The 24,601-nt window shown below is 40.4% G+C and overlaps 1 protein-coding gene across 3 annotated transcripts in view; it reads right to left on the bottom strand.

Annotated features, from left to right (window-relative positions):
* LOC117824699 (kelch-like protein 29) overlaps nucleotides 1–24,601 on the bottom strand; it is a 90,756-nt gene that overhangs the window by 31,971 nt on the left and 34,184 nt on the right. For all 3 annotated transcript variants that reach the window (XM_034700263.1, XM_034700265.1, XM_034700264.1), the window contains 6 exons: nucleotides 22,708–22,855; nucleotides 21,050–21,577; nucleotides 11,561–11,699; nucleotides 7,812–8,008; nucleotides 5,272–5,384; nucleotides 4,743–4,889 (listed from right to left, as the gene is read on the bottom strand). In XM_034700263.1, coding sequence (XP_034556154.1) covers nucleotides 4,743–4,889; nucleotides 5,272–5,384; nucleotides 7,812–8,008; nucleotides 11,561–11,699; nucleotides 21,050–21,577; nucleotides 22,708–22,855 — 1,272 coding nt within the window. The remainder of the gene's footprint in view (nucleotides 1–4,742; nucleotides 4,890–5,271; nucleotides 5,385–7,811; nucleotides 8,009–11,560; nucleotides 11,700–21,049; nucleotides 21,578–22,707; nucleotides 22,856–24,601) is intronic.

The raw sequence follows: 24,601 nt of genomic DNA, 5'->3' as shown, positions 1-24,601 counted from the left end.
TGTCATCATATGGAAAGAAGAAAAATAAATCAAGCATTCTCCTGTTCCATCTGTATAATATGCGCTCTATGTAATCCCGCATCTGATGGAGCATCTTGTCACTTGCAAAACATCTTAAAACATGACAGTAAACCTAAATCAAAGAGACAACATCTGGTCTCAGAAAAGAGGTAAGGACTGCTACGGCATAAGTATTCACTGAAACACATCCACAGACACACACACTGTTCAGGGAGTTGTGAGTGTAAAAGAGTCAGATAAATGAGTATCAGAAGAATGGCCTGTATGGTGGTTGTACTGGTTAATAATCATGTGATGTTTGTGGTAATAGTTGTTGTTCATCTGGTTACTGAATCCAGAATTGATGATGATTTGACCCTAATTGTCACTGAAGAGATTGAAGCCAATTCATGTCACTGAGGCTGAACTCTGAGTGACTTTTATAAAACCACAGCAGGAAGGCTAATGGATTGTTATTACTGTCACACCCTTGAGTAAAATACTGATGAAAGATATAAGCCATCATGAAGCATGGTGAAGGACAATTACATGCACTGAATGCCATGTCATGTGCACCGGGTAGCTTACTACCATGGAAAAAATGTGAGCCTGTGTGTGACATCAGTGTAAATGATCCCAGCCTGACACTGAGGCCATTAGTACACATCTGCATTCAGCAGTGAGAGCAGGCGGCATGTATCCAACTAATCTTCAGCAACCTCTGAAGCTCATCTCTCGTGCACAGGGAGCCACAGGAAATGTGTTCCTGCAGACTAATGGTGTGACCTGTCATTTCAATCCTCTTGCCTCCTCATGAATGAAATATTTCTAAACTTTACACAGAAATAGACACTCATAAAGATGTAAAGTCACGAAGTACTCTGTGCATTCATAAGATTATGTAAGCTTATGCATTTGTAATTATACGTAACCCAAGAAGCACTTGGTGATTTGAGCTCTAAAACAGTCTCTGAGTTGCACAAACAAGCACAGCACAGCCGCACAGCCAGGCTAAGAAGAACCCTGGCCTTTTCTGACTCACAGACACTGCGCGCACGCACGCACGCACACACACACACACACACACACACACACACACACACACACACACACACACACACACACACACACACACACACACACACACACACACACACACACACACACACACACACACACACACACACACACACACACACACACACACACACACTCAGGTGTACAGGGGTTGTGAATGGGTTGAGCCTGGTGAAAGGCAGGGATAATGTGTGTAACAGGGAGCCTCTCAGATCTGTCAGAAGCAGCAGAGATGAAGCCGTGAAGCCACCATCAGCTGACTCAGAAGATTTATGTCCACTGAGCATTTATTTTTCAGTACTATCAGGTAGCTAGCTGAGAGACTAATGCTTCTCACAGTATATATGTGTGTGTCTGTGTGTGTGTTGACTGTGCTGTTGAATAAATGTCAGATACCTGGCTGCTTCTGTTTCCTTTGCTCAGAGCATACAGGGACATGACAATGTTTAGAAATAAAATAAACTTGTTTCCAGATGCTCAAAAGGTAGTTAAAATAAAAAAGCACACACTCACCGACTCACAAGTGTCGGTTCAATAGAGGGCATGCCCTTATCAAACCTTAAAGCACTTACAGAGCCACTCAACTGAAATGACAGCTCAGAGTGTGAGCAGGGTGATATGTGAAAATGTACATATAAGCTACTTTTTTACACATAATGATGAGTAGAATATACGCTCCAAAACAACACTTGATTTGGGTTAAAGAGATTTTTTTCTGTGTGTGTCTCTATGTTCATATATTGTCATAACTGTGCCTGCAGATCAGCCAGAAAGACAGATGGGGTGGTGGAGAGAAATGTAGTGGAAGACAGAGGCTCACTGCTGCCCTGAGCAATGACTGACAGGTGCAATGTGTTCTCCTTAGAGGCCTTTTCCAGCCTGACTTCATTTAATAATAAAAAAGAAAAGAGCTTGCTTCTGCTCTTTTAGTTCAAAATATATTTGTACAAATGACTGCTTGGCATCTTAGATCTTTCCTCCTCCTGATATAATGCTATATACTTTTATCATTTCATAAGAATCTTGGGAAACATAAATCTACTTTATTTGAACTAAACTTTGTGTCAAATAACTCATGCAACCCCTGTTTGTCTCAAAGGGGGTGCATTGAGAATGAGACATCTCTGACTTGCTAGGGATCTGCTGCTGCTTCGGTTGAGTGGCTGCACACATCAGGACTTCAGGCGCATTGGGACGACAAAGGACACAGATGAGGATGGTGGTCCAGAGTTCAGCCGCCTGCATCAGATCCTGCTCACTTTATCAAATGCAGAGATGCAGCTGGGCTCAGGGCTTGTTTTTATGAGGGATTGACTATTTGAGCACAGGACTGGGATATGAAAAGTAACACTCATTTTATGTTTCTCTATGATTGTGTATGAATGAATGTGAGACAGAGTGAAAAGAGATACAGAGGAAGCAAAGATTGCTGACTACATTAATCTCAATTTCCTGGGTACACCTCCTAAATAGTCCGTATCTATCACAGATCACACTTCACCACGGCCTACAAGTTCACCTTTTCATACTCTCGTACTCTAGTGAGAATGAATAGAACATAAAGCCCCTCATCCCCACCCAAATATTAACCTTTTCTGAAGGAGAGTATGGTGATTAATATAATTCCTGTTTTGAACATGAAGCTTAAAAAGAGAATGACTTAATTAGAAGTGATGCTTGTGGTGAAAGGGTCATTTGTAGTGTTGAAAGTATGAATGAATCGTAAAACTCAGTTTATATCCTCAAAGCGTTTCTGTCCTGATCATTCTCTACTCTGCTTACAAAATGATAACATCATCTGTTCCAGAAAATATTTCTATTTTAACTTAATGAGTGCTGGAGGCAAACAAATCACATCATAATATAACTATATGGACTTATTGCATGAGTGTATTTCTCAGATTACCTGTTTTTCCCATGATATAGGAAAAATGCTCCATGTTTATTAGGAATGATTAAAGCAGGGTGTAAGTGATATCTGGAGCATTTCCTGGTGCCACTGGATTTTAGTGACAGGATAGTAGAGAAAAAAAAAGTTTATTGTATACCCGGCACCTTCAATATTCAATTCTCCATAATAACTTAACTTAAAGCTCAAAGTTTTTCCTCCTCCATGTCTGACTTTTCCAGCACTGCTGTGAGATTTTTCCCTGACATATCATTAAAAAGTGTCACAAGTTCTGGAGGAGTGAGTTCCTGCTGCTCTCTGACTCCACACATGGAGAAGGATGGAGATGAGGGAGGATGGGAATGATTAGCTGATGCTGGATCATGCGTGTAAACTAAACCCTCCAGGTCACATGACCTCCTCTTGAAGCATGATGGGAAGCATGATCTCTTTTACAATCACTGCTGCTCGCCCATTTTTGTCCTGCTCTGTTTCTTTCTCTCACTCCAGCTCTCTGTCCTCCCGTCTGTCTTCTTTTCCTGTCTTCAGAAATGGGATGACCTGGATGTCTCATCTTTGGAACCAGTGCACTGGACTGTTAAGACAACTGAGGAAAGTGTACCATTTTTAATCTGGGTGAGTCATCTCTGCACCTCTCCACTAGAATGTGAGAGTGTAGGAGTCTATAAAATTGGGCTGGTTGAAGGTTTCTGATGCAGACGACAGGGACACCATGCTCTGTTAATAACTCCACATTAGCCTTGTTGTGAATGGGCTGAACCACAGTGTCAATTTAACTTTAAGGTATCTTACAAAATCTTCTTTTCATAAATGTCATAAAACATCTTTCATACTTTTTTAAACTTAATTCTTCTCGCTGAAAAACAGTTAATAGATTTCACCACAATCTCAAAGTGTAATGTAACTTAGTACAACCACTGAATGTTTAATTTAAAAGGTGAAAAACACCTCATAAAAGTGTGAGCCAGTAAAGTAGCATTGATTATGGAGGTCTGCATTGAATGTGATCCAGCTATGAGGCAGTTCTCCCTCTCTTCCTGTCTGATAAGAAGTTGTTACTCTGAATGAACGACTCCTCCCCTCGACTGCTGTAGTTCAGCTGATAATAATCTCACCTCCATTTTGATTCTGCTATGAAATACTTTAAAACCATCAGATTTAAATTCATGTTTCAGTATCCGAATCAATATAAATACCATGATCTGAGGGTTTGTATTTTACCTGTAGGATTGATATCTGCTACTGGGGCGTCCATTTACTTATCATAGGATGTGAACTGATTCTCTCACCTCTGAAGCTTATCAATTTTACTTGGTTCAAATCTGACATGCTCTGTCTCACTACATTACTTTTCTATAGGAAGAAACATCATATTTGATTAACAACCTGCATAAACACATCAAGCAGCTTTTAGAAAAACAGGAAGAGGGACTCTTGATGTCTCTGTTGTTACTGTTCTTTCCTCATATTAGAGTATGTCACAAACAAATGAAGTGTAACTAAGAAAAGAGCACACTCTGAGGACAAAGCACTCCTGGGATTACAATCAACCACTGTGTTTGGCGGCATCTGAAGCACAAAGTTGTTGAACAACACCCAGAGAGAACGAGGAGTCACGTCTGATTGTTCTGCTGTGTGTACATAGCTCTCAGAGTCAACAGAACAATCACACTAAACACACTAAAGAACAGTGCAGCATCTGAACAGAGCAGACACATACTTCACAAACACAGCCAGCAGCTCTCTCTGTCCTTACCTGTACTCTGGAGTCTGGGTCTTGTTTGATCCATTTGATGACTGTCTCGTAGACCAGCTCCTCAGCCTTGGTGTTGAGACTGTCGTTGGAAAGGTAGGACACCAGATCCTCCTTGGACACACTCAGAATCTCTTCCTGTCCCGCCACCTGATGAGAAACAAAATAGTCAAAATCCCATTATGGCAAATAAAAGTTTTACACCAACAAATCCATGTATTATGTACTAGTTTAAACATACAAAATATTAAATGACTCTATGTGAATCAAGGACTTTAATCTTATTTATTAGAGAGTAAAAAAAATAATAATTATCTGCAATGTTAAGTGTTGAGTCTCAGAACTGGTTAAACTCAACTCAACAATATTTTTATAATGTATTGATCATTATGGGTATCACTTTATTCCTTTATGTTAAATATTAAAAAGCTTGTTGTTAACATTTTTATTGTCCCGTATTCTCTCTGATCTAAAGAGTTTCTACAAGAATGAATGAATAGATTGTTCAAACAGATAATAAATCTGTACCCACCTCAGGGAAGTTCTGCAGTGCAAAGGCTTTGGCCATGTTATGGAGCTCTATGCAACTCATGGCTTCAGCCATCGCCAGCACTCCCAGACAGTTAGCTGCAGTCAGCTGTTTCTCTGCAGTCAATAAACCAAAGACAGACAGAGAAAGGACAAAGAGACAAAACAAGAGAGAGAAAGAAACACAGGAAGATTGATTAGGACAGAGAAAAAAACACCATTAAGACCTTTATCAAAAGATCGCTGATATATTAAAACTAAGACAGAGAAAAATCCGCTGCAAACAGCACACACTCGCAGTCTAACAGGGTGTGAATCTGCCTGAGAATAAAGGACAACAAGTAGAATAACTCAAAACAGCTCTGAGGACAAACAACAGGAGGAGAATCGATTGCCCTCAACCTGGAGTTGCTGGATGTCAGGGAGTGGGATTTGGCATTAGCTTGGCTTAAGTCATGTCCGACCTCTAAGTCTACTAGGCTAACAAATGTACAAACACCCTGCACGCACGCACACACACACACACACACACACACACACACACACACACACACACACACACACACACACACACACACACACACACACACACACACACACACACACACACACACACACACACACACACACAAAACTGCTCTGTTAGTCAGGCAAGTGAGACAGGCTTGCTCTACCATCTGTGATCTGAAGCTAGAGTGCAGTTGTTAGGGTGCTGTGTGTTGTGTAGTGTCCACACACACCTGCAGGCAAACACACAGATCAACCGGGTCAGCAGCCACTGAAAGAGGTCTGATTAAACACCAGCCATCAAACAGAAGCAGAGCCAGTTCTTTTTCTCTGTGAACACAGAGTCTGAGAGTTTTTCCTAAACAAATATCAGCCAACAAAGGTCACCTCACATCTGTTCAATCACAACCAAACTAAAGCAAAGAGGAAATAAAAGTGACCTCATGCTGAATCAAAGTGAGGACTCAGAGCGACACAACAATCTGTCTGGAAATGTTCCTCTGTTATATCTGAGCAGAGTTATTTCACTGTACAAGCTTGCACACTGGGAACATTGTGTTGCATACTCTATTCATCGGTTTGTTCAATGCTACTTAGCCAGGTTTGTAGTCTGCTTTCTTCCAGAAACATGAACCTAAAAAAATGTTCTAGAATCTGAGAATGTTTGAGAAACAATTTAATTGTGATAAAATATTTGTATTTGATAAAACTTAGAATACTTTGGCAGTTCACTTTCTGATAATAACAGAGATAAGATTGATCTCAGGGACACAGAGACAGTTTCTATTTATTCCTTCCTGACCGACAGTAGCACTGCTTAAAGTACTGAATCAAATCATCCATATGCAGGTCTATACCAACAAAGCTATACCAACAAAGTCACATGTGACCCCAGATAACCTGGATCACCCTATATCATACGGTGTCATCCTAAGATCTGTTCCTTTACATGTTCTCACTTGCAGGTGTTTGTATTGTAGCAGCACAGTGATTGGTAGCACTATGACCATTGTGGTGCATCGTCTTTTGGCTTTTCTTTGGGTTGCTATCCATACGTTGGTGAGTGCCAAACTTCTCAGAATTAAAACTTTCAGCTGGAGCTAATCCTACATAATATTGTTATCACCTTGGCTGTGCCTACTATATCGTGTTAGTATTCTTTATTGCACTTAGCGTGTTTTTTTTTATTGTTCAAGTAGTAGTGATAGCAGCTTGGTTGCACCTGAGCAGTCCAAAGTAACACCATTAATCATTCTATTTTGATTTGTTGGAGTTAGCAGCGTTTTTGTTAGTGCTAACGAGTACGGCTAGCGAGGCTGCAGCTGTTGTTGTTGGTGATTACCCTTGTTTGGTGAGGGAAGCATGTGTGCTCCCGCTAACAGTCTCAATATGCTCCATTTGTCTTCTCTTTGTTTGGCAACATCAGATTTTCTCAAACCCACCCCACTATGTTGTGAATGTGATTTTAGCCGTTTGTTTTCATGATAACCTTTGCAGGTGTAAGCAATGTGTGTGCTCCCTTCCACTATAGGTGTGTCCTTAATTTTCTGGAGATAGTGTGTTTGCTTAGGCCAACTAATAATGGATGTGTTGCTAATAACATTTGTGGTGAAGGCAATGTTTATGCTCCCGCTCCAGCACAAGTGTACACTGTATTCTTGGCAACAGCTCAATGAATTTACTAACAACTGTGGATGTGTCTATACTGTTTTGTGCATGCTTTTTGTTGATGAAGGGTTGTGTGTGTGCTTCTGGTCCCAGCATAGATGTTCTGCCTCGTTGAAGGAAGTGTCCATGATATTTTTTGTGGCAACTACTGTTGTGCTCTGTATCTTTCTTCATTATAACTTGTTAGTGAAGACAGTGTTTTTGCTCTCCCGCTCCCTGCTCAATTGTTTTTTGTCAATTACTGCTGATGGCTTCTGTCATGTATGACAATTATTGTTCTTCCGGAACAACTTCCTTGCAGTCTGAATACGTCACATACACTCTTCACACACTCTCACAAACCCTTCCTGTGTTCTGAGCTGCTCCTACCCAGGAATGAGACGCAGACTTTACAGAAGGTGTTGAACTGGAACTTGTTAGCGGCCTCCAGCAGCATCTTGGCATTGGCCGAGTCGATGACCAGTGATCCTGTGTAGACAAACTCCAGCAGCAGCTCCAACACGTCGGCGCTGATGTTGTTCATGTTCAACTCCAGCATCTCTTCTCTCTTTGTTTCAGCTGACGACCTGATCAAATAATCGGGCCAAAGAGAGGATAATTAGAGATGCTGTGAGAGGAAAAAAAGGAGGGACACATATAAAACACACCTGGGCCAACATGAGAGTGTGGAGAAAATAAGAAAACCACAGAAGAAAAAACTTAAACTAAAAAGAGACAGAACTGTGTATGGTTTCTACTATTCAATGAAAATGGCACATTAGCAATTGTGTTGCTGCATCTGTAACAAAATGACCTCCCTGTACAAAGCTTTCATAAACACATATCGTTTTGTTTCATGATTTTTACATGTGTTTCCAGGTATGCATAGTTTCAGAGGTGGACATGCATACATGGCAGAGTACATATGAGCTATCAGACAGAAAACTGAGAGAGTGAAAGTGAAGGCACAGTTCAAACACTGACAGGATGTAAAGGATGCTGCTGAAAGAATGTTGTACTGGAGCTGGAGAGCTCTTGATGTTCTTAGTCTACATTGCTGCTATTTGTGTGTGTGTATGTGTGTCTGTGTGTGTGTTCGATAGCTGAGCAGAATATCCGCTGTGACTAGCATGATGTTAGAGGTTCCAGGGAGAGTATAGTTGGGACAATTATATAAAATATGATCCCTTAATAATGCAGAGCCTGAGATGTGCTGGAGGAGTGGTGTGTCTGTTGTTGGCCTAACCATGACCTCAACAGGATCAAATAGCAGAGAATAGTTCACAAGTGAGAGTTAAATAACACATCACCACTCATGTTTAATGTCCCATGTGAAACAATAATCCACTCAAGGGCAAACTAAATGGAATCAAAGCTCTGCAGAGCATGTGGCCACACCACTCTGCATCTCTTCCTGTGACTATAGACGTCAATATGAAAAGCATCCTCCATTTAGATGGATGGAGGCTGTCTTTGTCACTCATGGTAACACAAAGATACCGGCTCTGTTTCTTTGACTTTGTGTGTGTCTTTTCCTTTTCTTTTGGAGCCTGTTTGTTGGGTCAAAATCATGACACGCAGTCAGCTTTTAGTGAGACACTGACAGGAAAACAACACAATGAGACAGGTAGATGAAATGTTTTAGGTGAAGACGAGAGGAAAGAGGGTTAAGGGGGAGGACGAGGACGAAGCTAAGAAAAGGGAGGCAGGGTGAGACGGTTCTTCCACAGGGAGCCAGCAGCCATCCTTCTGAGGGAGGGATTGGGTTGTTCCGTGACTGTGTGTCTTTTAAATAACAGATAATTCCTGCCCCACCCTTGGAAAAAAAAATCTTGCAATTGTTCCTCCTGCAATACTCATCAGCAGCCTGTAGTGTGTGAACTGAGGTATTATTTGTCATTTTAAAGAGCAGTCAGGAGGCGAGAGGAGAGAAGACATCCAAAAACAATGACATTAGTCTCTAGATGGAGTATGGCTGTAAACATCAAGCAGTTCCTTTTTTTACTCCTGCAAAGCAAAGTGTTATGGAGGGAGTGGAAGGACAGAAAAAAGGGAGAGAGTTTGATCCAGTGTTAAAATGATCAAGTGGGAAAAATGGAGGAAAAAAAGCTAAAATAAAAGAAGAGCATAATTATCAACCTGCTTAATTAGTGTAACAGGAACCAGCCTGAAGGTAGTTTGTGTCGTCTGAGAACTTATTTTATGGTAATTACTTTTTACTGAGCTTCTAAAAAGAGGTGGATAGTAATGCTACATTTAAATGTTCACATGAGAGACAGAGGAAAAGAGAGAGGAAGGTGAAGGGGGGAGGATGAACACACCCAGGAAAAAAGATTTGTTTGTGAAAATTGCAGCGCTTATTAAAGAGGAAGTCTTAAAATCAGCAGAGACCGTCATAATGATAAAGGAGCTGTAACATACACTCTAACCTACACACACACACACACACACACACACACACACACACACACACACACACACACACACACACACACACACACACTTCCCTAAAACATCCTTCAACCTACAAAAAGCCCATTTACAGAGAATACATTAAGCCTGTTCTTACAAGACCATCTATTCTGTGGAAGTGCTCACACTGCAGAGACATGTTCAGACAGAGGATTACTCAAATGAACGAGCTGCACTGTCTGGGCTAAAAATGGGTCGCAGTTACGTGTTCTGTGACATCATCTGTCAGAAAGAAGTTATAGAACTAAACAAATCTAATATGTTTATCTCACAGCTGGGAGCCATGTTCTCTTGTGGTGTTAGAGCCATTATGTTCAAACAGTAACATCAGGTATAATACAGGAAACTTTAAGCTATCTGTTGAGAATGAGTCCAGTTTGTGTCAGATGCTCTAAAGAACAAGAAGTCAGGGTGACAGCTGGAACGTTTAAAAGCACATGCATGCGTTTATGTGTGAGCACAGACCCTCAACGTGAGAGAAAAAGTCAGCATGGACATTGGATTGATAAAAGTCTTAATCAAAAAATGACGGTTTAAAATATATATTTTCTATATGTATAACCCTTTTCCTGGGTGTCAAATCATGTTCAAAATTTGCATCTCCATTTATGTCTTACATTTCTGGCTACATGGTAGTGGAGGCAGAATGACTGAGGCAATAAAAGCTAACTTCTCTCAGACATTCAGGCTACGACTAGAGACTGTGTGTCCTTCTGTTTGTCTTTGTCCCTGTTTAATTTAACCATCACCATTCTTACAGGATAAAAACCCACCCACTCTTCATCACTCTCTATCGCTCTCTTTCTCAAACAGCTTTGGTTCAAGGTGACTTTCAATCAAGTCAAAAACACCTGCAAGGATTTAAAGTAAGGATGATAATTATTGTACATCCTCTCCAGAAAGTAAGACAGATAAAAAGACATACAACTGTGAGAGAAGACTTAACACTCGTACTCATACATACACAAATTTAGAGACACTTAATAGTGCTAGATCCAACATAAACAGACTCTCACACACACTTGTATGCCGACAAACACCCACAGAAACAAATCAGGGCGTAAATAAGAAAATAAATGTTGTATGGAGGGTAGAAAACTCCAGAAAGACTTAGACCCATGATTGATCAATCTGTAGTTGTGTTAGACTGTTTAAGTGAAAGTCCTGTAAGGAGACTCTGCTTTTGACCCATTACACTAATCCAGGTGTATTAGCATATGAAAATGTTATTCTAAGCAAAATCTCAATAATTAGAAATAGTATAATACAGTAGCCTAGGAGACTAAAAATCCTGTGCCCACTGAAAATAGAGTGTTTTTGATGAATTACCACTCAAAGTTTAAAATGCTGGATTATTTTGTTTTGGCTCTTATGTGAGTTTTAAAACATCCCCAGTCATGGAACATTTCCTCCACTCATTGAAATGTGGTTACATCTCCTACGTATGGGAGTAAAAGCAATGACAAGGTTGACCAATATTCTCTGTTTTGAGATACATTCATTTGAGCAATAAGAGGAAGGAATGGCTGCCGGCCCTGTGCTAGGAACCAAAGTTTTCACACACCTGCAGGAGAGAGAGGGGAAGGAAATAAAAGAGGGACAAATGTGGCCTATGAAAAGAACAGACTGGATCAAGAGCTGGAGGGAGGAGGGAAGAGAAGGCAAACCTTTTCACCAGGTCCTTGAAATACAAGCTGCAGGAAGCTAGAATACTTTGGTGGACTTCAAACTCTTTGCCTTCAACTATTATTTTCAGGTCTGTAAACTCTTTCGCTCTGCGCTGCTGGTTCAGCTCCTTCAACATCTCTGTAGAACAAGAAAAAGAAACACAGAATGACAAATTTAGGGTGAGACATTTCCAGTCTTCTGTACCAGCATGAGCCACAAGAGCATGACAAGAAGAAACAAAAGCAAATATTAAGATTTGCAGATTGTGGGACAAAAGAATGATGGACAGTCTTAGAAACAATGTTCATGAATTTGATAGAGGAAGTGATGTGTGCAGATTGCATCAAACATTTTGGCAGATGCAAACTGAGCTATGATGTTAAATATGAGACAGAAAAGCGTGGATGTTACAAAGGTCAAATGAGCTCATATACTCTTTACTGTACTGAGACATAATAATCAAAGAATGCTTGTGAAAAATACAGGAAAGAGAATGAGATCTAAATCCATCATTATCATGGGGAGACACTTGAATAAGTGTATTTGACCTCTGTTCATATTCGCTACAGAGCGACAACTTCAATGGAGAAAAGCTGAATGTGATTAAAAAGCGTCTGAAGAGATGTGGGCTGAAAACAGAGACTCTGTTGATGCATTATTCATATTGAAATCTAATTCTCTGAATTCTAATAAGAGCTCGACTTGACGGAAAGATGACCTTCTGAATTTGCTCAGTTTGAAAACAACTACTTATTGCCAAACACTCGCTTCGCTTTTTTTATCTTGCTTTTAGATGACGAACAAACAAACAAAAAAACACCCACTCTTTTCTTGCTGTGAAAAAAAACCACAAACTGGAAAACATGCTCAGAGTAAATTGTGTGTCTTTGAAAGCTGTGGTACACAATGAGCTGTATAATGACGTGCAGCGGCTCTATAGCTGGGAGGGAGAATCTGCAGGAGATGAGCAACTTGTTCTGCAGCCTCAGGAGTGATAACATCACTGTAGCTCTGCTAATCTGAGAATGCCACTTAAAGAGAACACTTAGAGATTCAAATAGAGAGCTACAGACACAATAATGTGGATGATTATAGAGGGAGCCAGCTTCCATACTGTCGACTTAGAATTAACAGACTGCAGGGTAAACATCTATTTGGTACAAAGCCCTGTCTGTGTTAAAGGGACATATTCCCTGCTGGGGACAGATAAGAAAGAGACACACAATGATTTGAAATAAGCAAGGCAGTTAATCCTCCCCCCACCAGCACAAAGGCTTACCTTCTTTCTTTGAACTTGTTCAGTCACAACTATAAAAATTATTGGGAAACTGAGCAAAGTAACTCATGTATTGCTATGAGTAACAAGCAAGGTGTGCATATAGGGTATTTTATTTATTCTTCTACCAAACCACTGACTGTGGAAAAACTGATCAGACTTGTGATTGTATCGTCAACACCAATTGGTGATGAGTTAAGGAGCTGCTCTTTATCATCCTGTTAGAGTTTCTGTCTCCTGATTGACACTGGGAGCTCTGCTCTGAATTAATTCAGCGCATGTGATTATACAGAATGAAGACACATGACACATAAGATGCTTCTGGCGCCCTTTGGCAAAAATTTTCCTCTAACTGGTATGTCCTTCTGAGTTTCTGCACCACAGAATTAATTAACAGAAATAAACTGTGCTGGTTATTAAACATGCTGAATACAGAATGGGAGAAAAACATAATAATAGATCCAGTTCTTTCCAACATGTCTGTTGTATTTGGATGAGCTAGACAGAGGCACGAGTTAGTGTGAGCTGTGCATAAACATGCAAACACAAAGGCTGGAGTGGGCCTCATCTTTCATTCATTGATCTCTGTCTCCCTCTCTATTAGCGATCTAATTACGATGTAGGTATTGACTCAGAATAGTGAACCCACAGTAAGTTGAAGTTTGCGTTAGTGTATCTCCAGCAACTGATAAGGCTCTCAGCTCCAAGCCGTTTACACAGTGAATAGAGAAAGTGAGAAGAGAAAGACTCCCTCTTTGCACCACTGTACTAATTAAACGTTTAAAGCTGCTCTAACTGCAGCTAAAGGCCAAATTCCACCAGATCCGTCTCCGGTCCATCTCCTATCCGTCACGGCACCGAATCTGATAGGTTTCTATTCTAGTCAATCTGTTAACCCCCACTGGATCCGCTCCGTTGCGTTCCAGCTGCGTCTCTGATCCAACAGGTTGGAATGCAACGGATCAGATACACAAGATTTCTATTTTTGCCGGACGCTGGATCACGACGCATCAATTAAACACAGAGCACATGGAGCAGGACAGGAAGTCCGGCACCAAAACAAAATTGAAACATCTGGTTAATTTTCAGAATAACTTTACTATGACAACAAAATGTCATTTAGAGCGGAAGCAGTCCTGGAGTCAACAGGTCAGAGGTTTTAAGAGGCTGAGAAAGACAACATGGACAAGGAGAGGAGGAGGAGAATCTTTGATTCAGTGATAGCCGTGAGAAAACCTCGGTCACATGACTCCAGCTGTCTGGCGGTCCTGCTCTGTGCTGCATTCTGAAAACGCAACCGGTGGGTTTTGACGGGCGAGAGCACTCTCTGGACCGCAGCGGATCAGAAACGGACCGGACATGGATCTGGTGGAAGTCCTGTGTTAGACTCAGCTGTCCAAAGCCCTCCTCCACCCTTCACATTCAAAGGGCAGATGCACTCTAGCAGTTGAGCAGTGATGTCAGTGTGTGTGAGATAATTTAGATCTGTTTCAGTTTGTGTCAACACCTCGACTGTGTGGTTTAAGTTTGTGTACATTTTAAACCAGCTTTAGACATGGAGGATACACGCCTGTGTGGGAAACATTTCCTACAAGTTGACCCTAAACAGCAGAACAACACACACAAAATACACAAAAACAACAACAACAAAAAGATCTAATGTCAGCGGTGTAGTGTGAGATAAATGTCACATCTCCCCATGAAGACAACTTGTGTTTACTGGGTAACTTTGTGAAAGTCACAGCAGCATTATTCCGAAGCTAGGTGGTGGGGTTCGCTTGAATAGGGAGTCTTCTCAGCAGACAGCACACCTGAGATGAGCTCCAGGAGCCTGAGGTAGTAAGGCAAGTGGTCTTGTTTTTTCCATCATATTTATGTCTTTCATTCCTCCTATCCTCCTTTCTCCATCTGCCCCTCTCGCTCTCCCCAAGGATAGAAAACAATCTATCAGAAGACTGGACTGCCCCACAAATTCAGTTTGCGTGCAGTATGCTGCTGTGCTTACAGTGGGCATGTGTCCTTGTGAAGTTGTAATGCATGTTAAATTCTGTCATGCAATAGTTTTGTGTTACCCTGCACTGAAGCTAGTGTTGTTAAATAAATACATCTGAATCTAAGAGTTTAAATTTGGTAACATAACTCCTGTTCTTCATTATAATAATAATTTAGAGCAGATGCCTCTAACAAAGAGAAGAAATTATATAATTTTCCATATAATATATCTTACTTCTAAAAAATATTTTAAGTGTAGAATGCTTTCAGAATGCCCTTTTCATCAAAGAAGAACACCCACATGACAAGCTATTCACTAACATCGTCTGTGTTTACACTTGGCCTCTATTGAGAATGTATTAGCAACTGTTTCATTGCTGATGTTAATAATAAACAACATTTGACTCACCGCGATTACTCCATCATATCAGACAGTCTCTGAGGTGTTTGTGATTCAGAACCATTTAAGAGCTATTTAGTTTTTCGGGAGAAAATTTGAGAAGCATGGAACAGGTGGTGAAGATGAAAAAAAGGTTAGAAAAGAGAGCCAGACATGAGGCTATATGTAGGTACTGGTAACAGGTGGATGTTAGCACAGTAGGGAGCTGGAGAGGATGCTCAGTATGTGAGACAGAGTGAAATCAATGGACAGAAAATTGCAGAGAGGAGGATGGGTGGGGAGGAGAGGAAGAGGAGAGTATAGGTTGAGGAAAGTATAGAGGTGGGAGTGAGGCGTGGACGCAGTGCCTCCTCTAGCGTGGAAGGGAGCCCGGCAGCTCCTCAGCTGCACCGTGTATTTGATTATGCATGTAGGAGTCGAGGCTGTCAGGCTCTCAGTCCTGTCACTGTGCTGCTCTCCTTTAAAATACAATAATGCATGAGAGAAAGAATGAGGGTTAGCAGCTTTACTCCCACTGCTTACCACACAAGACGCTGATGACTCCAGATATCCTCTTCTCTACTCTTTTTTTTCTTCCTCCTGTGAGCTAGAGTTGTGCTAGAAACCATGAACACCTCTTAATAGAAGTTGTTCTTCAGAGTTAAAGCAACATGTCCAGCTACATCTACACACTTCACCCTGTGCTGTTCTACAATAAGATGTTCATTTAAGAGAATTGCTAGCACAAAGGGAGTGCACAGTGACTGGAATACATTATGAACTCATTAATAATCTACAAGATCTGCAGCACTCGTGAATTCTATTTGAGCTCCCAATAAAGCTACCAAGGATTCAATGAGAAAACATACATGTCTTATTCAAAGTTAACCCTGTTTTGGAATCACAACCTGAGTTCTGCTTTGGCTAAAACTGTTGTGGATAGCTTTAAGATAATCGTCCAGTATAAAATCAATGTCTCTCAATACTCCTGGATGCTGATTTCAGCTAGCACATGGGTAATTATGTTGTAATGAATAAGAAGATCAACAACTCTTAAAGGAAATTCTGAATAATGGTGATGTTTAAAAAAGGAACCTTTGCTTACTTGTAGTGAGGAAGTGAAGAGACAGAGATAGAAGATGGAGAGGAAACAGTTCAAACCATGTGCCCACTTTGATTAATGGCCTCAGTGCTGCTATCACAAACTGGCTGTTTATGAAATATCTTGTTTGGCAAGGTTCTCTTGTGGCTGAATCAGAGTATAAAGTATGTGTGTTCTTTACTTTTAATACTCAAAAACTGGTATGCTCTGATGCAGCTTCTTACGTTTTTAGAAGTCAGAATGATGAAATGGTACAACATTTCCAGAACTGAAATGTTTTCACCACATTCTTTGACGAGGTAAATCGGCCTCATAAAATGGCAGGGCATGTATATATGAAGTCTTGATAAGATTTAATAAGATAAGAAAAAAAGCACACATATCTCCCTTAAATAAATAGCACCAGCACACAGCGTCATCTGGTAAACTACCACTATCTTACTCAATTTGTCAATAAATTGCACATTTCACGCAACTAAAACAGCTACAATTTGCAAATACTTAACACACAAATAAACAGTAATATAAGCAGTATACTCCGTCCAAAAGTAACCAAACATGAAAACACAATTAAAACCTATTAACGTCAGAGTTCATCAGAAGGCCGATCAGGTGATGAAACGGTAAGAGCAGAGGAAAGGTAAGCCGGCTCTGGATGTGAAGCTGCATTGGTCTTGCTGTAACAAAGTAACACTGATCTTAACTTAGTAAGGCGCCTAATGCCTCCACCAGCTCCAATTCTGTGTGCTCTGTTGATGTAAGTAGGGTTACAAAGGGATGGCAAATTTCCTGAAAGTTTCAGGTAAATTTCCATGGGAAGTTAAGCTGTGGAATTTTGGAAATATTCCAAATTGGATATTATGGGAATTAATGGGAATTAAGGGTAATTCAATGGAAAGGTATCATATCCAAGCATAAATATTTGTTTTGTTATAAGCAGACATCCATCAAAAATAATACATGAAAACAGATTTATTTGTAAGTAGATCTTTATCAAGTGTTAAATGTTTTATTGAACTAGCAATTATTTCATTGAAGGACAAAAACATGAATGTTGAGTTAAATATTACTCATCCCCCGACCCAACCCATTCAAAAATTAAGAAAAATGCATTCCCAACAAGGTCCCATTCAACATGTAAATAAAAAGTGCATGTAGTGGGCGTGGTCTCAAAAGCCCTGCAGTAAGCAGTGTGCTATGTGCATGTTATTGAGGAATAGCATAGATATTCAACTGTACTTGCATGAAATCTGGTTGTTTTAGTCAGGATTACACTAAAATATATTTTCCCCAACTATATTTAAGTTCCCTTATTAAGAGCCAACCTTCAATTTAGTAAATTCATGTTAACTCCCATTAATTCCCATGGAAAGAATTTTGCAGCGTAAAACCTAGATGTAAGACGTCTTGAAGATGAGCCTACTGTGCAGAGAGGAGGAGGAACAATGTGGCTGGATGTGCTAGATGGTTGATGTACACTTGTGTCCCTCTCTTACATTGTTGTGTTTTTGCATCTACATACTCTTTGCTAATTCATGAAGGCCAGTGAGGCCAGAGAAGAGCACAATTGATGTTTAACACAAATAGAGAGGCAATGACGTGACACATGCCCAGTGCAACAGCAGGTAGCTCAACAGATCTGTCTTTGAACTCAAACTTAGCAATATCTATAAAAATGTTCTGTGACTCAACTTCATCTGCTCTTTATTTTAAAGCTTCAAGAAAGAACAAAAAACACCCAGCCACAACACAGCTACCAACAGATCCCTGTTTTCAGTTCATGCTAAGCTAAAAAGAAAAAAAAATAACTCATCATTTTAGGACAATAATACCTTCCATATGATACTTCAGTGTTCATCTGTCATGATGCCTTTAAAGATGCTCAATAATGTTTGCAGTGAGACAGTCCATAAGCTTCCTCTGGCTGATGTTCATCAAGACAACCGTTGATTTAAATGACTTCAACATCTGATACACACTGACTCTTCTTCAAGTATCCCTCTTCCTCATTAGCCTGTCTCTTCTTCTCCTCCCTCTCTATATCTTTCTTTTGTTTTTTGTTGTCCTCTCTGAACAACAGTGCCATGAATCTTCTATTACCACCTTTCACAAAATGTGCTGACAGCAGTGATCGCTGCAGCTTGAGCTACAGATGTAAAGACATTATTATGAGTTTGAAAGCTCGCCCAGATTCTGTCTCTTCAAGCAAAGAGAAGAGAATGGAAAAACAAGTGAGGAGTGGGAAGTGTGATATAAATTAAGAATTTGAAAGAAGGTGTGGAGTTTGATTTGTTCACTTTGACAGACAGATAAGATGAAGAAGCCCTGCTGTGTATGGAGGAAGCAGGTAGGCAGATCACAGCAGGGTGACTAAATGTCACAGGAAGAAATTAGGTTAAAACTGCCTTCAAGCTGCTTTCTGTGAATCTTCACATTGAAGCACGACATTTCTGCAGACATATACGAACACAGCAACGCTACACACTTTAAATAGAAACACAACAATTACTGAGGCAGATACACAGAAAGGAGCACACAGGTGTTGATGTGCCCACTGATATAGAGTGAAAAAAATGTGCTTGGTTTAAAGGCAAAACCAAATCAGAGTCTGATTTCTGTCACTCTGTGTTTTGGCGCTGGTTTTAAGGTTGCAAGCTGACATCTGACAAAATATCCAAGAAGCAGGCATGCAACCACACTCACATTTCTGCATGCACACACCCTAGCAGCCCTTTGTGCTTCTTGACTGAAGAGCTGTGTCAGCTCCTTCAAGAGCCAGGCTCGAAAGACCCAAAACCTCCTCATTATATCAGTGCCTGTCAGTGGTAGCATTGTGTCCACATAGTCCTGTTTTTTACCAGGATTCAGTGCTGCAGTCTCTTAAACCCTTCTAATTAAAATCTCACCTGACTATTGAACTACTACGACCACTACAGCCTGAACTTGAGATTATTTTGGTTAGATATCTGGATGGTGATTCATTAGCTGTGGCACAGTGTGAGCTTCCGCTCTTCATTTATTCCCACTTTGGATTTCAACCTAGAAGTTTCAGCCCCTTTACCCTGTATGAATGAGTGAGGTTAAACTGCCAGGTTTTTCTTTGTACTTACCTATATACATTTCTTGAGGACAGGATCAAACTTGAGTGTGTGTTTGTGGTCTGTTGTAAGAAAACTGTGACCATTTTTTTCTGCCAAGTTTTCTGCCAGTTGTGTGTGTAACTCAAATTCTCTGCCCGCAGATCTCTGCCAAGCCTCTTATCCTCACTTGAGCCATGAGAGGGATACAGTAAACTGAATCCCAATCTAGGAGTGCTTTCTGTCCCTCAATACTAAATATACAGGGGCACCGGTTAAACTCAGTTGGTAGAGTGGGCACCATATATACAGAGAGTATTATTCTTCATGCATCAGTTGCAGGTTTGACTCCTGGCCTTGACCCTTTGGTGCATGTTAACCCCACTCTGTTCTCTCCACATGTACTGCCTCTCTTCAGCTGTGCATTCTAATAAAGACAACCCCCCCAAAAAAAAATACATCTCATGTGAATTAAGTGCTTTGGCTGGCATTGTTAATACTCGGTAAAATAAATTCAGTGATTTTTTTGAGTGTCACCATTGCTGAAACCAAAGATCCTACAGTGTTTCCCTCCCTCTAAATGGTTCTCCATTAAAAATTGAAAATTCAATGAAACTCAAGCTTCTCAAACTTCTTAGGCCTGTTAAGTCAATGTGTTCTGAAATGTACATATTTAATGGATGAGGACAGCCCATTCAACACAGAAGAAGCTCTCTTTCGATTAGACTGGACCAGACAGATGAGTCTCTTTAATTATCCATTTCCAATTTTACCTGCAGTCTCATTTGAATGTATTACAGGCAGCTCCCTCAATAATTGCTTTTCTGCAATCTGCAGGTTCATTTGGAAACATTTTATTGATCAAAATGAGTCAGGAAAAAGAAAACAATCCAAACTAAATTAATCCTTCATTAAATGTGAAAATTGGTCAGGGAATTATGGACATGTGTTTCTTGCACCCTGCATCATAAACTTCCAAGGTTAAACCAAACACCAATTTATAGCTTGCAGACTCACACATGAGTCACAGCTCTGAAGCACCTTCACAAACACAGAGAGACTCAACAAGGCTTCAAATGACTACAAGAGAAAAGTGATGGCAGGGGATGAAATCTCTCTTGCCTTGTTAGTTTTGCTGCCAAGAACACTATTTCTTTATTTTAGAGCAGATTCAGATAAAACAGGTACCAGTTTGAGATCAGAACAACATGTTCTTTTATCCACCTTACGGGAGCTGTATCAGAGGTTGCTTTAGGTGCAGCTATGTTCTATAAGACCTTGGAGCAGCTCTGAAGTGAATTGGTTCTGGATGTATTTTAACAGTCCCTTGCTCTAGTATTTTCTGTTTATGACTGCTGGCATCTGAAACTGCTCTGATACACAGACACAGAGGACAAAGGGGTTGGACTCTGTTTCATTCCAACATGGCTTCACATAAAGTGTGGTCACAAGAAAGAGAGAGCTTAGAGTGTGTTAATGTAGAACCTAATTGCTCCCTGGCTGGATTCTTTTCAGAGCCATGGTTCTCTGCTGAAGAGATCTACTTATATTCAGCCTTTCAAAAGGAGTCGGGACAGGTTCCATATCTGAAACAAAATGAGTCTAGAAAACCTAAACAATCCCTGTGTGTGGAGTGCATCAGCTGAGATTGTCTGTGCTTACCTTTAGGATGTCCTGGGTCGTTGAACTCGTACTTTCCCATCCCTGCTGTCCTCAGTATTTGCAGTCCATTAGGATTGTCCTGATTGGCTACAGCTGAGGGTGGAGCCTGTGCTGCTGCTCCATGTCCATTGGTCAGAGGTAAGGGAGGGGGCTGCATGAGGCCAGGATGAGAGGTCAAGTGGCCATTACCAATCATGCTGTGATGGTTTGAACCATGAACCACCTGGTTGGCTTGAGCAGTAAGGGCAGATGTTGTCACAATGGGCTGAGCAGAGGGGTACGGAGACTGACTGGGCATGCTCATAAGTATAGAGGAAGGCTGTTGGATGGACTGTGGGGTCAGCTGAAAGTGGGCCGTCATGAGATGATGCTGTGGGGGAATCGATGTCTGGATGGACGGTGTTACTCCTCTTAAAGGCGACTGCACAGTCACACTGTGGCTAAAGGAGGGTGGCTGAGGGAGGGTGTAGGTATGAGGCAGGAGGCTGGGCTGGCTCACCACATCTCCTGGTGCAGCCCAGGTTGAACCTACAGAGAAAAACAGAAGAGCAAAATGACAGTTGTATTAGATGGCTAATGCTGTTAAACTGTAGAGAAATCTGCATGAGAAGACAGACTCCAGTGTACTCCCTCCACACCTACACTGTCAGTCCGCTGCTCTGCTTCAGTGAAACTTAGCTTTTGACTTGGAGCTTAACACTAAGTACTGGAAGTGATGAACAGATCAGCACCCTAGGTTAAAATAATAATACGATTAAGAGATGTATTTTTCTAAAGTTGAACAAATTCTTGTCTGAATGTGAAAGAAAACATGTTGCTGTCAACACTTTTATTTCTGTGAGAGTCTGAGTTTACCCAAACACTTTGAGCCAATCATTTCTCTATCCTGAAGGCTTTGATACCAAGACTCAGCTGGAAAGATGGAGCCATGCTGAGCCTGAGTGCAGCCTCCTTCCTCTACTCATCCTCTCTTACTCCATCATCTTTATCTCCCGCTGCCAGGGTCCAAGTTCTAAAAATAGTCCACCAGTCTGTCAAAGGGCCAAAGGCCAAATCATGAAAAAAGCTAGAAAAATAAAAGAAATAGCTCACATTATTCATGATACTCGCCATGCTGACACTGTGTAACAGAGCACACAGAAAAGAATGGAAAGAGAAATAAAGACAGACAGAGAGAATTAAAGAGGATGTGAATAGAGTCCTAATCAAATGTCAGAATTATTCTTATACTTTAAAATAGTTTTCAAGCAGGGATGTCAGATAGAAGAAATTCATGTTCATGTTTTGTCTCAATTGTCCTTTTCTATGCGCTTGTCCTTCACTATTTCTTCAATTCTTCAGCACAAAAATATTCAGCCAATAGATAAAACAAAAAATGACTGTCATGACCCAATATTTACCGAAATTCGTAGGCCTTAAATAGAAAGAGTAAATAAAAATAAATCAACAAAAATATCAAATGTATTCAAAGGTGGTAAATTCTGTCCTCTACCGGTGAATAAGGATTTTCAAAAGTGCCAAATTTGCCATATTTTGAATATGATCAAAACCGGGATAAGGCTCATGACCTCAATACTCAAGTCCATGTAAACACACTCATTGTGTCTGTTAGTGTGTACATGTGTGTATATGAATGCTGTGTGTGTAAGATGAATTACCACTGGGCTCGCTGTCTCGATGCTGCTTGACAGGTGGCTCATCTGTATCCCAATGTGCGAGCTGGTTAATGGACGTCTGTCCCCATCTCACCCCTGGAGCCAGCAGCAGTCCAGGGCTCTGGTTGTCAATGGGAGACACACCCGAGACCTGCAGGACATACAAAAAATAACATAAAAGATTAAATAATAATAGGTCCTGTGGTGAAGTAGGACTGTTGGCTATGATTTGCTTTTAGTCATCTAAAACATTCACATCACAATAAACATGTTTGTTCTCAGCTTTGTGTTTGTCATCTGGTTCTGTTTAAGCCAGCCCTTGCCTGTGAGGTACTGCATTAGTGGGATAATAACAGACTAGGACACCAGGATTCTGCTGAAAAATAACCAACACTCTGCAAAAGCTCCAGCTCTTTGTACCTTTTTGTACCCATCCAAAATTTCACAACAGGTTGTGAGAAAAAACCTGATTTAAGTTAAAAAAAAACAAAAAAAAAACTTGAGGAGTGCTGAGAGAAAGACTGGGGCATACAGAGGTAAATAACAGACTGCAGGAGAGGAGGAGGCTTACTGCTGTGTATCACTCTGCTGTGATCAGACCTGCTGATGTGTAGCTATTTTCCTGATAGGTCGATCAGTTAATCTGGTCCAAACCAATGGAGCTTCTGCATGGTTGCGGCTGCTACCATTTATTTAAATATGTACATTACCAGTCAAAAGTTTGGAAACACCTTCTCATTCAAGGGTTTGTATTTATTTTAATTATTTGAAACACTGTAGATTAATGCCAAAGACATCAAACTATGAATGAACATATATGGAATTATTTAATTAACAAAAAAGTGTTAAACAAACCACAATATGTTTTGTATTTTAGATTCTGTAAAGTAGCCCCCTTTTTCCTTCATGACAACTTTGCACACCCTTGGTATTCTCTCAGTCTGCTTCATGAAGTGGTCTCCTGGAATGGTTTCTAATTAACATGAGCCTTGTCAAGAGTTCATTTGTAGAATGACTTGCCTTCTTAATGTGTTTGAGACCATCAGTTGTGTTGTTCAGAGGTAGGGTTAGTACACAATGGTTAGCCCTATTGACTACTGTTGTAATCCAGATTATGGTAAAACCATATTATTTCATAGTTTTGATGTCTTCAGTATTAATCTACAATGTTGAAAATAAAAACCATTGAATGAGAAGGTGTGACCAAACTTTAAACTGGTAGTGTATGATAAATACAACTTGGATGATGGATGATGGATATATACAATTCTGATTTGCATTACATTTTCAATAACAGCATCAATGCAGGGTTTTATTCCTATAATGTGTGAATCAGAAAACAAACAAAATATTTCACATTGTAATTTTACAACAAACAAATCATTGAAACAGCTACATGTGAGCGAAGACTTGAAATGTATATCTGACAGAATGTTTAGTTCAGATGATTTAGCTGAAATGTGGAGGATGATAGAAATAATGGCTTTCCTCTATAAAAAGAAATAGAAATAATGTCAGCTAAGGGAACAATTGAGAGGCAAAGAAAGACAACCTTGTATCATTGACAGATCCTTTCAAAGTTATCTTTTAATGGAGAGAAGTAAAAAATATTGATTCTTCTCCTTTTTTGACAAAAGCTCCAATCAAGTGAAGTCTGAAACTGAGCAGGCTGGCTTTAAGTGCACAAAAGCAATTTTCCTTTACGGCATTATTCACTTACTGTATAGAGGTATTTCTTCTCCATGACAGCACAATATTAGACAGGTAGTCAGTCCTCTACACCACCATCACCTGCCATGTTCTCATAGAGATACAGCAGTTTTAAAGTTTGCCAGCATCTAGTCAATATCAATGGGAAAACATGTCAACTGTTTAAAACCCAAACAAAGTGGATCCA

The sequence above is a fragment of the Notolabrus celidotus genome, chromosome 13, assembly GCF_009762535.1.
Source record: "Notolabrus celidotus isolate fNotCel1 chromosome 13, fNotCel1.pri, whole genome shotgun sequence".
NCBI lineage: Eukaryota > Metazoa > Chordata > Actinopteri > Labriformes > Labridae > Notolabrus > Notolabrus celidotus.
The sequence above is the reverse complement of the archived record's forward strand: the minus strand, read 5'-3'. Positions and strand labels throughout refer to the sequence as shown.